Below are 13,498 nucleotides of genomic sequence, written 5' to 3' on the forward strand. Positions count from 1 at the left end.
CACAACCATGCCCAATTCTTTCTTTTTCTCCTTCTCTAGTCTTTTCTTGCCCTCATGTATGTAGTGCCCCTGGTTTCTTGCAATAGTGACACTTGTCCTTCTTTTTAGGCTTATCACCTTCTTTCTCTGCATCCTTATCTGAGGATTCTGATTTTGGCTTATAGCCACCATGAGAAGAAGCTTTACCTTTGCCTTTTTGATTGGCAACAAAAGCTTGGTCACCAACTCGCATATTAGATCTGTTTTGCCTAGACTGCTCTTCTTGCAAGAGTACTGAAACCATCTCATCAAATGTAAGGGCATTTGGATTTCCCTTCATCATGAGTCTAAGGATAGAGGCAAAAATTTGATAAGAATCCAGCAATACATTAAGAACTGTGGGCACTAATGTACTATCAGGATATATCTCATCCACACTAGCAAGCTGCTCCTTAAAATCTTTGATCTTGGTCAAGAAGCTGTCCATTGAGTCTCCCTTATTCATGTGCTCAAACTCCAATTGTTTGCGCAAATATGCAACACGTGCTTCATTGTGCACTTGGTATAATGTAGCAAGTGCATCCCATGCCTGTTTTGAAGTCTTATATGACCGAATATGAGGAATAATGCTTCACTTCACAAAAAGTGCAAGCAATGCATGTACGTGTGCATCTCTTCCATCCTATCTTGTTTGAGCAGGAGTGGGAGGTACTGGTGGTACATGTGGAGGAGCCACATCTATAGTATCAGATTCTACTTCAGATGTACCTGCAACACCTGGTGGTTGCACTGGTAGTTGTTTTGTGAAACAGGACGAGTTTCACTAGCACTGACCACATTCCAAAGACCTTTAGCAACCAATACGTGCCTCATCAGATAGGACCACAATGGGTAGTTAGTCCCATCAAGTTTGTCCTCAGCAGACAATATGTTGAATACATCACTACTGCTAGCCATGACTTTCTACCAAATGCAAAATCTTTCAACACACTACTGCAAGTACTCAGTATTCACTGTGAATACAACTTTGGATGGCTGCCAACTGACTGAATCACTTGTAAACTGTATGAAAACTAACACACAATAGAGAATAGAGTGTTACTAGCGCAATATTGTTGAAGACACTATAGATGCTGTTGCACACTAAATCTTTACCGCTACTACACAGCCCAAACACCCAAAATCGAGCAAAACCATGCCTCTCCAGAACGTCTACAGAAACCTTGCGGTGCCCAAAACACGCCTGAAACACGCCATGGACACCGAAATTTTGTATACTCTGTATAAAACACACTACAGTATGCACCTTCTCTCTAAGAGGGTATATCAATTGGAGATAAAAAAATAGGATCGTGAGGAGGGAGACAGACTTCTAGATCAAGTGTCAAGGAAGCTAGCTCTGTTACCAATTGTTGGAATTAGGGTTAGGGTTGTAACAATGCACACAGACAAGATAGAGAAGCTTGAGAGCACACAAACTCACTAGATTAGAATGAACAAATGTGTGCCAGATAATACAAAAGATAAGTACACACCCCAAAATGAGTAGATAAGAGGGTGTACATGCGCACGGGGGAAAAAACCTCCTAGTGAGGGAAAAAGTGCCCTGGCGGTCCTAAGTGTGTTCACACACATCACTACCATTCACTACCATATAATGCTACAATACGTGCCTCTCATTCTTCTTAATGTCCCTTAGCTGCTCGTCGTAATAAGCAGCCCCTGCTTCTCGATGGTCCTCTAAGGTAGTGGTTTTGAATCCCAACTCAGCTATAGAGGCCGCCCTCACTGTGGTGCCTGGCTACAGCATTTGAAGGCTGTGCTCGTGGCCTTTGTTGGGGTGCTCAATCGGTGGCTTTTGCCATGTTTTGCGCTCATCGGCTACCTCTCATTCTTCTTAACATCCCTTAGTAAGTGGCCCCTGCTTCTCGATGGTCCTCTAAGGTAGTGGTTTTGATGCCCAACATTGCCATCAACCTCGAGCACTCGACTTGAAAGGAACTGGGTATGTGGCTGGCTGCAATATCACTTTACGGGTGAGCAAGTGGTTGCACTGCCTCTATGCATCATCGTCTCTCCCAGACAACAACCAAAAAACAGAAAAACGGTTCTCTCAAAAGAGAATTTGGAATTTGAAAGTTGAAAGAAGATGCATTTAAAACCTGACGATTACATCCCTGACAACACTGTCCCTGGCAAATATTGCCCTTGATGACAGGGCCAAAAAAATTCGCCACCACGGCAAGGAGAAGAAGTCAAAAAACCTTCCCCCATTATATTAGGTAAGAAGGTGGTTGAAGGCTTTCTCTATTACTTTTCTATAGAAGAGTGATCCAAATAAACTTCACGTTTGTAGAAGGCTTGAATACTAGATGTTGATACAAGTACTCTTTGTTTTCCAAGTAACTATAATTTGGACATTGGTAATTATGATTCTTGAGGTTTCTTTGTGTCAGATAAATTTAAGAAATATGTTATATCTAAGACAAGGATATTACCATATGAAGAATATCAAATAGATGATGAGAAGAAACTCTACAAAGATGCAGTGGATTGGTTGAGGTAAAGGATTATTTTAAAAGAGAGGTTACATAATATCTGTCATTGTTTGCAACTTTGTAAATGGTAGGAAGTTTTTTGACACAATTTTCAAACACTAGGACTTAGATATCAAAGGCCAGCCTCTCATGCGAGACAAGTTTCAAAATATAGAGGTAGCATGCATGCGAGTAGAGAGGTATGTATGTCTTTTTTTTAATTGATCCACAGTGTATGTACATGATGCATGTAATGTTCCAATTAACTACTATGATTTCACAAATGCAAAAAAAAAAACCAATTTGTGAATCTTTTTTCATTGGAAATGAAAAAGTGAAAGATAGCTCTCAACATGATTAGGAAGATTCAAGATGAAGAGCATTATATAGCAATACATATTGATGAGATCACCCATGCTGGGCATGTAACACCCAAGGATTATTTTATAGCATGCAAGGATAATCACTTTGAGTTTGGATTTGCATAGTGGCACAAGGCCATGAAAGCAAGCAATGTACCTATAGCCTAACCTCACATAATGTATACAACAAGATAATTTATAGGTAGGTCTCTAGCATGATATGTATAGTCAAATGAATGGGTTGTTTCTATTTAACAGAATCATCTATTCTTTTTATTTAAATTTAACAGAATCATCTATTCTTTTACTAATGTTTATAAAGTATGTATTCTCCAAAACCTAAATATTATTTTTGGTTACAACACTCCATCAATGAAATTAAACTCCCCAACTTGGTAAATAAAAAAAGACGTCACAAAGCTCTAAGAAAAAGACTAACACGTAGTCATCCACCAAAGTAGGTGACAAATAGAAGGAAGGATGAGAATAGCATGACCATAGTGATATGGACATTTGTGGTGATGCTGAAGACAATGTTACCTTAGAGGATGATTCGTTGCCTCCACCTAAGCCAAAGGATCAAAAGATGGCAAGAGCTAAAGGAGGGCATAGGGAGACAACAAACTTACCTTTCCAATCTCTATCAGGTACTTTAAAGCTTGAGCAAGTTTTTATATGTATTTTTTGTTTGCAAGGTATGTTAGGCATTGGGTTCTCATTCGTTTATTACATATTACATGACAAAGCCATATACTATATTTGCACAAGTTACTCCATGATATTTTCCCATCCATGCTAACATTATGGAAATAGCACTATGTGTGTAAAGCAAGTGGCAAAGCAATTTAATTCCACTATCTCAAATTTCTACCATCACCATCATGATAATGACAGGTATGAGGAGGTATATTTCTTATTTCCAAGCACTTAGTACTTCTTCGAATGCAAAAGGCCATATTTACATTGAGGAGCTCTTCTTTCAACACACACACACACGCCATGCTACATGCGGGACAATGGGCATGATGCAAGTAGGAAGGGGATTCCATCTAGAGTGATGTATTTTTGGAGTTGGATGCAATTACAAGACCAATCATCTCCTTTGTTAAAGGAAATGATGGCAAACCACTTCATGGGCTTGCAAAACGATCAACAGTACTATGAAGGTGATAAACTAATTGGTAGAAGAGATTGACTTACTAACTCCTTTAACATAGGACTATAGGTTCCTTCTTGCCACATTCACCATGCTTGGTGAGCTTGTCTTGGATTTCTTTGCTAGGACTAGGAATATGGCAAAAGCATGTTGATAATTACATCGCCATTGAGGATGACCACAATTGCCATTTGTGCATCTTAAATGGCATGTGGCAAGTCCCTGAGGACCTTGGAGCACACATGCATCAGGGTGTGGAGTCTTAAAAAAGCATACACCCACCTCCATCACCACAAACAATAGGGGGCAATTTCATCACAGATCCTCCACCACAAGCATTGGGCCTTGTTCCTCCACCATTCATACATGCTTGGGTTTTAATAAACCTTGTGAGTCATCCAAAGGCATTCTCCATTTGGGCTCCAATATACCCTGTGAGTCATCCATAAGCATCCTTCAACTCTAATTCCAATATACCCTATGAGCCATACACATGTATCCTCCATGTGCTCATGAATAATATCACCATTTTATATGGCTCCACCTTCTAATGAGGCCATGAGACCTCCGGGAACTTGAGCTTATTGATGTATCATGAATTTTAAAAGATACTTTTCAATTTTTGCTTATTGTAGGCAATCTACTATGTTATTATAAAAATGAGTTTTTTAAATATTTGGTTATTGTTTAGTATTTTATCACGAGAGAGAGAGAGAGAGAGAGAGAGAGAGAGAGAGAGAGAGAGAGATTTCATGTGTATTATATTAATATACATTAGGTACAAATATAATTACCTACTTAAAAATAAGACAAATAATTTGAAAGAGTTTTCATGTGTATTATATTAGTATACATTAGGTTTAAATATAATTAGCTACTAAAAAACAGACTAAAATAATGTGAAAAAAATGGGTTGGTTTGATTATTTACTTGAATTATGATGTGTGTATTATATTAGTATACATTGGATACAAATATAATGAGCTATTGATTAAAAATAGGACTATTTTTTTTTTAAAAAATGGGTCGGTTTGATTGCTTACTTGAATTGTGATGTGTGTATGTGTGGGTAGAGAGAGGGAAGTAGAGGGAGGGGGGAGGTAGAGGTGGAGGGAGGTAGCAAGTGGTGGTAGAGAGAGGGAGATAAAGGGAGGTAGAGAGAGAGGGAGGTAGAAAGAGGTGAAGAGGAGAGGGAGGGAGATGGAGAGAGAGGGAGGTAGAAGGAGGTAAAGAGAGGAGGGAGGGATAGAGGGAGGTGGAGAGAGAGGGAGGTGGAGAGAGAGGCAAGTGAAGGGGTAGAGTGAGGTAGGGAGAGGTAGAGAGAGATTATTGAGTAAGGTAGAGAGAGATAGAGAGAGATTATTGAGTAAGGTATATATATATATATATATATATATAGATAGAGAGAGAGAGAGAGAGAGAGAGAGAGAGAGAGAGAGAGAGATGTTTAGCGAATTAAATAGAATACAAATCGTAGGGCAAAGCTAGAACAGGCTAAGTAGCAACTCCATAAGGAGGTTACCCACAACCACGAGCTCACAACTATTCATGCCCAGCAAGTACAAGAACTCTAGCACCTGTCCATGGCCAAAGAAGAAGAGCTACAAAGCCAGATCCAGCAAAACCACGGCTACTCACTTATAAAAAGAAAGAGAACAAACAAACAAGGCACATGCAGAGAAAGTGAGAGCCCTTAATGATGCCATTAGTGCCAATCAAGTTGAGAAAGTGAGAGCCCTTAATGATGTCATTGAAGAATGGTGATAGCACACCAAGAGGCAATGGCACAACTCACCTAGCAGTTACAAGACAGTCAAGATGCTCCAAGGATAGTCCGCCGCACGAAACTGCCATATTAAACCTCCTCAGCACTAATGACTCCCGTCTACAAGAATCGGAATGCCAATTAGCAATACAAGACCGAAGTCAACGAAAAGAGCCTACGGATGACATGCACCTACTCTTTGAGCAAGCCTCAGAGATAGGTCAATTGCCAGTAAATCCTCGGGTCCCTCCTCAAACTCTTACTCTATTTTTGTCTACACTAACCCTCTCCTTGCTTCAATATGATATAAATCTATCTAAAGACCTAGGCCTAGGTGAACTAACCCTCATTAAACAAAATACTGAGTGTGATGCTGACCCCACTATCATAATGGGAATTTTGCGGGGAGATATAGTATTAACTAATCCACAGGATATCTACTTTTATCCATTACATCCTATTGTGTTAAACCTTCATAGTTGGTGTCAGGTACTACAAAACTCTGAAATTATGGACAACAATGTCAAAAAATTAGACCTGTTTGTTCCACATGATATTCTCGAGACACCGGCCAACTATGAGGTGGTAGCACAAAGTTATCAATGGATTATAAGCCATGGGTGGCTCAAAGTCTACAATACTCACCAACATTTAAACTTATGTGAGTCTTCTTTATATCACCCTTTTGTAATTCTAAAACTATACTCTAATATCTACAAACACTTAGAATCCATGTTAACCAGTGTACTTTACACTTTTGATGCCACCCATATTGAATATCCTAACATAAATCTAGAGGATATCCCTGACCTTCAAGATTTTATGAAATCTCACAAACCTAGCCACCCACCCCCCAACTCAGGTCATGGTCAAGAAGAGACACCATCTTCATCTTCCATCTCCACTTACTCGGTATATTCTAATGTCGCTAGTAAACTACTTAATCCATATCCCAATACCCCACCTACTAACAAGTCTCAAGCCGACTGCATCTTTTCTACTCTCATTCCTCAACATATAGATTTTCCCACTAACCCTCTTGCCCCCAAGGAGATACTGGCACCTCACCCATCTCCCCAATGGCAACCTCAGGAGGTACGCTGTCATGACGTGTGCGGTCTAGCCGAGAACACACTGGGTGTCTGGCTGTGAGAGTTACATCCAAAATCCCAGTAAAGAAACACAACATATAATTCTTCAAGGGGCATCACATTTATATAAACATCATCACAATAAAAACCATGAGCAAAGAGAGCTCATAATCCCATAAACACCTTAAACCATAGCCAACAGGCCCACAAAATTTGTCCATGATTACTTCCAGCTCCCTGGACTACTCCACCTGCAGATTTAAGCGGAAAGCTGCTGCTAGTAACGGAATGCACATAAGGGATTCATCCACGCTCATCATGGCCCCAGCATTATCAAACTCGCTGCAATAATTTGGTGCAGAAAAGATGGTCACCAGATGCCTCTCTGCAAAGAACTCATAGCCTTCCTCTACAACCTGATGTGCCCGGCAAATGAGATCCAGGTCATGCTTCTGCAGGAACTCATTTACTCTATCAGTCCCAAAAGTGTAAGAAACCCCTCTGTCATTCTCACCCCAACCTGAGATGTCTTTGTCTGGGTCAGACCATAGTAAATCACACAACAATCCCTGATCCGGAACATCTGTGGGACGTGGAATACTCTTTATTTAATCCAAACAACTCAAATCAGGAGAAAGCCCACCATCTTTGACTAGATCAACCTGACAAGACTTATCCGATGCCAGAATTTTTGTCCATATGAAAACAAGAATCTGTCTGAGCTCAGATGCAGTTGTCCGGAGTAACTTCAGTACATATGGGAATATTCCGACAGAAAGAGCCAAGTCAACAGCCCATGCTCCCATATCCAAAAATCTGCCTAGTAGCACCAGGGCACGAAATCGATGTGACTGACTCAGAAGCACCTGGAGAACGATTGGCAGCTGTTCTGGCGGTTTTTTTTCCTTTCAGCTCCATGGTGTAGCCATACTTCGAAAGCTGTTAATTGCTCAGTGAAAAAGGGACTTGGATTGAATTCAGCTGAGTCATTCAACAATGCAGGAAGCTGAGAAAGGCAGATCTCGGCGGCCATATCCCAAGCGTGCCACATGGGGTGTTAATGGGTAGGCGGTAGTGCAGAGCTGCCGGATCTCATTCTCTGAGAGCTGCACCTGCTTGCCGGGGCCGGGCTTCCCCTTCGAGTAGGCGAGCTCCCCTCCGTCGTCCACCACGGCCGGATTCCTCTCTGGGCGGCCCTTCTTCTGGATTTTTCGCCAGCTTCTAGGCTACGTGCTGGCAGCTACGTTGGCCCCTCACAAAGCTTCCATGTGGCCCTTTATATTATTGGCCACTTGTATCATATATTTCATTTATTTTTCTTGCCTCAATAATGGCCACTCACATCAATGCTTCTCACACATGGTAACCTAAAATCCCACTTTATCTCCGGGTACAAAAATGGTACCACAAAACCACCGCTGGCCGCATCCACATGAATTGGAGTGTCCCATCCTGTACACCTTCATACAGCTTCCAATGCCACTGTATCTGAGTGAATACCTTCCATATCTGTCCTTGCTGCTCAAGGCCCAGATTCCACATAAGTTGTTCCATGAACATGCTTTCACTGCATAGACGTGCCACAGCACGACATCGACCCCCTCTAAACCTGCACATCCTCCGGTATGTGCCACCAAGTTGCTATATAGGCTGGTGCCTTACGCTTAGGGTAGTCCATAAGACCACATCTCGCTCTGACAGTTTAACAAACGACACCCATGCATCCTCCACACTTGCACACTTGCCGTACATGGTAACAATAGCTGTCACCACTGCAAGCATATAGTCAAACCCAACAGCAACAATATGGGCATGCAGCTCCTGGCCTTCCTCAAGTGATCCTTTGCTTGCACATGCCAAAAGAAAGTTTATATAGGTGGTCCTGTCTCTTTTAGGCATTTCATCAAGTATACTTTGAGCATGTTTTAGCCTGCCCCAGTTTCCGTACATGTTCACAAGGGCATTTCCCACAGCAATATCTAAATAAAGTCCTCTGCCAAAAATACTAGCATGCAATCGCTCACCGTTACCTTGAACAGTCTGGCTGCCACATATCTCAAAAATGCTGACGAGTGTGATACTGTTCGGCAGTACTCCCTCTTGCTGCATTTGCTCAAAGATTTGGAGACTACTACTATCTTTGCCATGCTGGGCATAGGCTGCAATGATGACATTCCATGAAACAACATCACGATCGCGTAAACTGCAGAACATTCTCCATGAGCCCTCCAGATTGCCACATTTTCCGTACATATTGACAAGGGCATTCCCCACCACGGTATCTGAATCAAATTCACGCGCTGAGAGGAGAGCATGAAATCTCTTGCCTTCTGCTAGAGCCCCCTCATCAGCACATGCAGATAGAGTGCTACAGAAAGTGAACTTATCCGAGACTAAATCCTCCTGCCACATTCTGCGAAAAAGCTGAAGGGCGGCCTTACTCTCACCATTCTGCACATATGCTGCAACCATGGCATTCCAGCATACCCCATCCCAGAGAACTATCCAGCAGCCCATGTTGCAGATAAAGAACCTTCTGAGAGTTACGCCTGGGAATCCTTTCCATCATGAGAATGTAGCCATCATCTGTAACGACTTGAATGGCCTCATATGGATAGCCAAGCTCAGTAATAACATCTTCACATGAACGTGCATCGGTATTCATTGCTGGCGGCAGCTTTGCTTTCATAACTGAAGGAGCAGGATCTGAATCACCAAGCGTGGCTGTCTGAACCTTCACCGAGTCCTTATCATCCTTGCTATGCATATATAGCTGTCTTGTGAGAAGCTTCAAGGTCTGAAAAGGTGAAAGGCAGTACAGCAACACTTTCCGTACTACGTCAAATACTCTCTCAATGAAAAGCTCCACAACAAGCTGCAAATCCTCAATTACTCCACGCCTCCGATCAGTTGTCCGGTGAACAACAAAATCCTTCACACTAGTGAGTCCTTTGCTCGCTAAGCCATACATGCGATACAAGCTTCTAGACGAGCCACTGCGTCTCAGAGGATCCAGAGCAGAATCCAACCTTCTGAGAGGTCTTGAAGGAGTGATGCCAAGGAGCCGCTTCAAAAAATCCGGAATTACACTCGAGAAAGTACCGCCCTTGAACCTAAAAATGCCTCTCTTCTCAAACCTAAAAGAGCTAGCTTTTGAAATTTGGGATGCCTGCGAGGAGGGTGAAGATGGAGCAACACTGTCATTGTCTTCAAGCCCTGATTCATATTCTGAGTCCGCGTCTGCATCTGAATCAGCTGCATACTCATGAATGAACTGATTAAAAGACGATACCCCCTCTTCCATCCAGCGGGGCAAGCGAGGAGCTCTCAAGGTAGGGCGCAACTCCCATCCCTGAATGCCTTCTAAAATAGTTGCCTTTCCAGGCAGAAAAGCAAGAATCAATGCTGATATGCCATTGATTAATTTTATGGTGTTGTTGAATGACTCTTGACTGAAAGCCTTTAATGACTCTTTGGCAACTCCTAGAACGCTGTCCACAAATCTTTGCATTATGACTTGATGAACCTTGTCATGCAGTAAGCCTGTATTAGAGCCAATTCACCCCCTGCTAAACTCCACAGATGACCAAAGAGAGCAGTCTCCACCACAGTGTCTTTTTTGTACTCACTAAACAAAACATGCACATGGATCCGCTTGCCTTCACTTAGGGCCTCCATGCTACTACATGCATCGAGAATGCTGATGAATATAACATCACTCGGCAATGTTCCTTCCCATAGCATTCTACAGTAAAGCTCCAAAGCATCTACAATGAACCCATGCTCAATATAGAGAGCAATCATTGTATTCCAGAAGATGGCATCTTGTTTTTGCATTTGAACAAACACTCTCCGTGCATCTTCCACGCTGCCACATTTTCCATACATGCCGACCAGTGCTGTGCCAACATAATTATCATCCATGCACCCACTGCTTGCAACTTGGACATGCACTTGCTGGCTTTCAGATAAAGCTGCTTGGCTGGCATATGCAGATAAAAGACTAGAAAAAAAATGTACTTGTTTGGCATCAACCCTTCTGCTTGCATTCGTCGGAAAAGGAGAAAAGCATCTTTGCACTGCCCCTGCCGGGTGTGTGCTCTTATCATGAAATTCCAAGAGTATAGATCCTTTTCACCCATTTGAGCAAAAAGCCCATCTGCCATCTCCACAGAGTCGCATTTTCCATACATCTGCAAGAGGAGGTTGTTAAGAGGTAGAACTTGATCAAGCCCATTTCTGACAATGTGATCATGGATGTACTTGCCATCACATAAGGCCTTTAAGCTATCACACCTCTTCAAAAGAGAAGCATAGGTGGCAGCATCCCGAATCAACATCTTGCCAAAGACTTCTTCTACCTCTGAAATCAAACCAAATTTGGTGTACATGCCAACCAAACTGTTGCCAACAGAAAGACCTCTTTCCAATCCCTTTTGCACAATCTCACTGTGTATTTCTTGGCCCTTACCTAAGGTCCCATGAACATTCAATTCTACAGCATTCTGCATTGGCATTCCATTTAATCAGGATGACGCTTGGGAAATCCATATCTTTCTGATGTTTTGGGCTTTCTCTATGTCAAACCATTCATTCAGATCATCATTGCATACATTTAGCTCTGCTTTTCAAAGAGTTTCTTTCAGATATCCTGACAATCAGAGTACAAAGAAGTGTCCACCTTTCCGGCATTCATGAGTTCTTGAGCATTCTATCTGTTTTGCAACTTGTAGGGAAGACCTCAAGTCAATACAAGCTCCTCACCTTCCTCAGCTATCAGAAAGGTCGAGTGTCGTAAGCCCTTGAAGTGGCAAGAATGGATCAAGTCATTGCAAGCTCCTCTCCTTCCTCAGCTGTCGAGAAGGATGAGTGTCACAAGCCCTTGTTGCCATTCTACAGTTCTGAGAGAGAACTACAAGTCTATACAAGCTCCTTGCCACCCCCTTCTTCTGAGGTGAACAAGTGTCATAAGCCCTTGTAATCCTTCTTCTTCCCTAATAGTTTTATTATGGAAGACTACAAGTCCTATAAGCTCCTGGCTCTCTCTTTTCGAGAAATGCATCAGTGTCATAGGCCCCTATAGCCTTCTTTGCTTTGTCTGCCATTATTTTTACCTCCTTTGCATCCTTGTCATGCTTTAGAAGTTCTCCAAGCAACTAAGATATAGCATCATTATAGTATATTTCCTTCATTTTTGTACTTGCCTTTCAGAAAGCCCTGATTGTGTATCTATTTGCTCTAATTTTCCTCAAGCATCATCTTGATTTGTATGTCATCTTGCATGTATCCATACATTCCAGATATCATATCGTTTTTCATCCAGCATTCAAATCAGATAACATTACCTTTGTTTTCCCACTTCACCCAGCCTTCTTTCGACTGCCTGTTGCTGTTGCATGTAGAGCACAAACGCCTGAAACATCTGCATGGTGTTGACGTCCGGACGAAATCCTTGCTGCTCCTGTTGATCACCCATGATTCCCCTTCTACTCTCACCCCAGCTGTTTCACGTCGGGTTCACCAATGCTGTCATGACATGTGCGGTCTAGCCGGGAACACACTGGGTGTCTGGCTGTGAGAGTTACATCCAAAATCCCAGTAAAGAAACACAACATATAATTCTTCAAGGGGCATCACATTTATATAAACATCATCACAATAAAAACCATGAGCAAAGAGAGCTCATAATCCCATAAACACCTTAAACCATAGCCAACAGGCCCACAAAATTTGTCCATGATTACTTCCAGCTCCCTGGACTACTCCACCTGCAGATTTAAGCGGAAAGCTGCTGCTAGTAACGGAATGCACATAAGGGATTCATCCACGCTCATCATGGCCCCAGCATTATCAAACTCGCTGCAATAATTTGGTGCAGAAAAGATGGTCACCAGACGCCTCTCTGCAAAGAACTCATAGCCTTCCTCTACAACCTGATGTGCCCGGCAAATGAGATCCAGGTCATGCTTCTGCAGGAACTCATTTACTCTATCAGTCCCAAAAGTGTAAGAAACCCCTCTGTCATTCTCACCCCAACCTGAGATGTCTTTGTCTGGGTCAGACCATAGTAAATCACACAACAATCCCTGATCCGGAACATCTGTGGGACGTGGAATACTCTTTATTTAATCCAAACAACTCAAATCAGGAGAAAGCCCACCATCTTTGACTAGATCAACCTGACAAGACTTATCCGATGCCAGAATTTTTGTCCATATGAAAACAAGAATCTGTCTGAGCTCAGATGCAGTTGTCCGGAGTAACTTCAGTACATATGGGAATATTCCGACAGAAAGAGCCAAGTCAACAGCCCATGCTCCCATATCCAAAAATCTGCCTAGTAGCACCAGGGCACGAAATCGATGTGACTGACTCAGAAGCACCTGGAGAACGATTGGCAGCTGTTCTGGCGGTTTTTTTTCCTTTCAGCTCCATGGTGTAGCCATACTTCGAAAGCTGTTAATTGCTCAGTGAAAAAGGGACTTGGATTGAATTCAGCTGAGTCATTCAACAATGCAGGAAGCTGAGAAAGGCAGATCTCGGCGGCCATATCCCAAGCGTGCCACATGGGGTGTTAATGGGTAGGCGGTAGTGCAGAGCTGCCGGAT

General features: G+C 42.4%; 2 protein-coding genes across 2 annotated transcripts; both read right to left on the reverse strand.

Moving 5' to 3' along the window:
- Window positions 1–8,531: 8,531 nt before the first annotated feature.
- On the reverse strand, window positions 8,532–9,302 carry LOC147632614 (pentatricopeptide repeat-containing protein At2g13600-like). The gene has a single exon (XM_086807026.1). It carries the CDS (start codon window positions 9,300–9,302, stop codon window positions 8,532–8,534), a length of 771 nt encoding a protein of 256 aa, XP_086663152.1.
- A 28-nt stretch (window positions 9,303–9,330) lies between these two features.
- On the reverse strand, window positions 9,331–10,416 carry LOC147632615 (uncharacterized). The gene has a single exon (XM_086807399.1). The coding sequence runs from the start codon at window positions 10,399–10,401 to the stop codon at window positions 9,334–9,336; it is 1,068 nt and encodes a 355-aa protein (XP_086663525.1). The 5' UTR covers window positions 10,402–10,416; the 3' UTR covers window positions 9,331–9,333.
- Between the last annotated feature and the right edge of the window lie 3,082 nt (window positions 10,417–13,498).

This window comes from Cibotium barometz, chromosome 13 (genome assembly GCF_041138505.1).
Source record: "Cibotium barometz isolate CiBa-2024 chromosome 13, ASM4113850v1, whole genome shotgun sequence".
Lineage (NCBI taxonomy): Eukaryota > Viridiplantae > Streptophyta > Polypodiopsida > Cyatheales > Cibotiaceae > Cibotium > Cibotium barometz.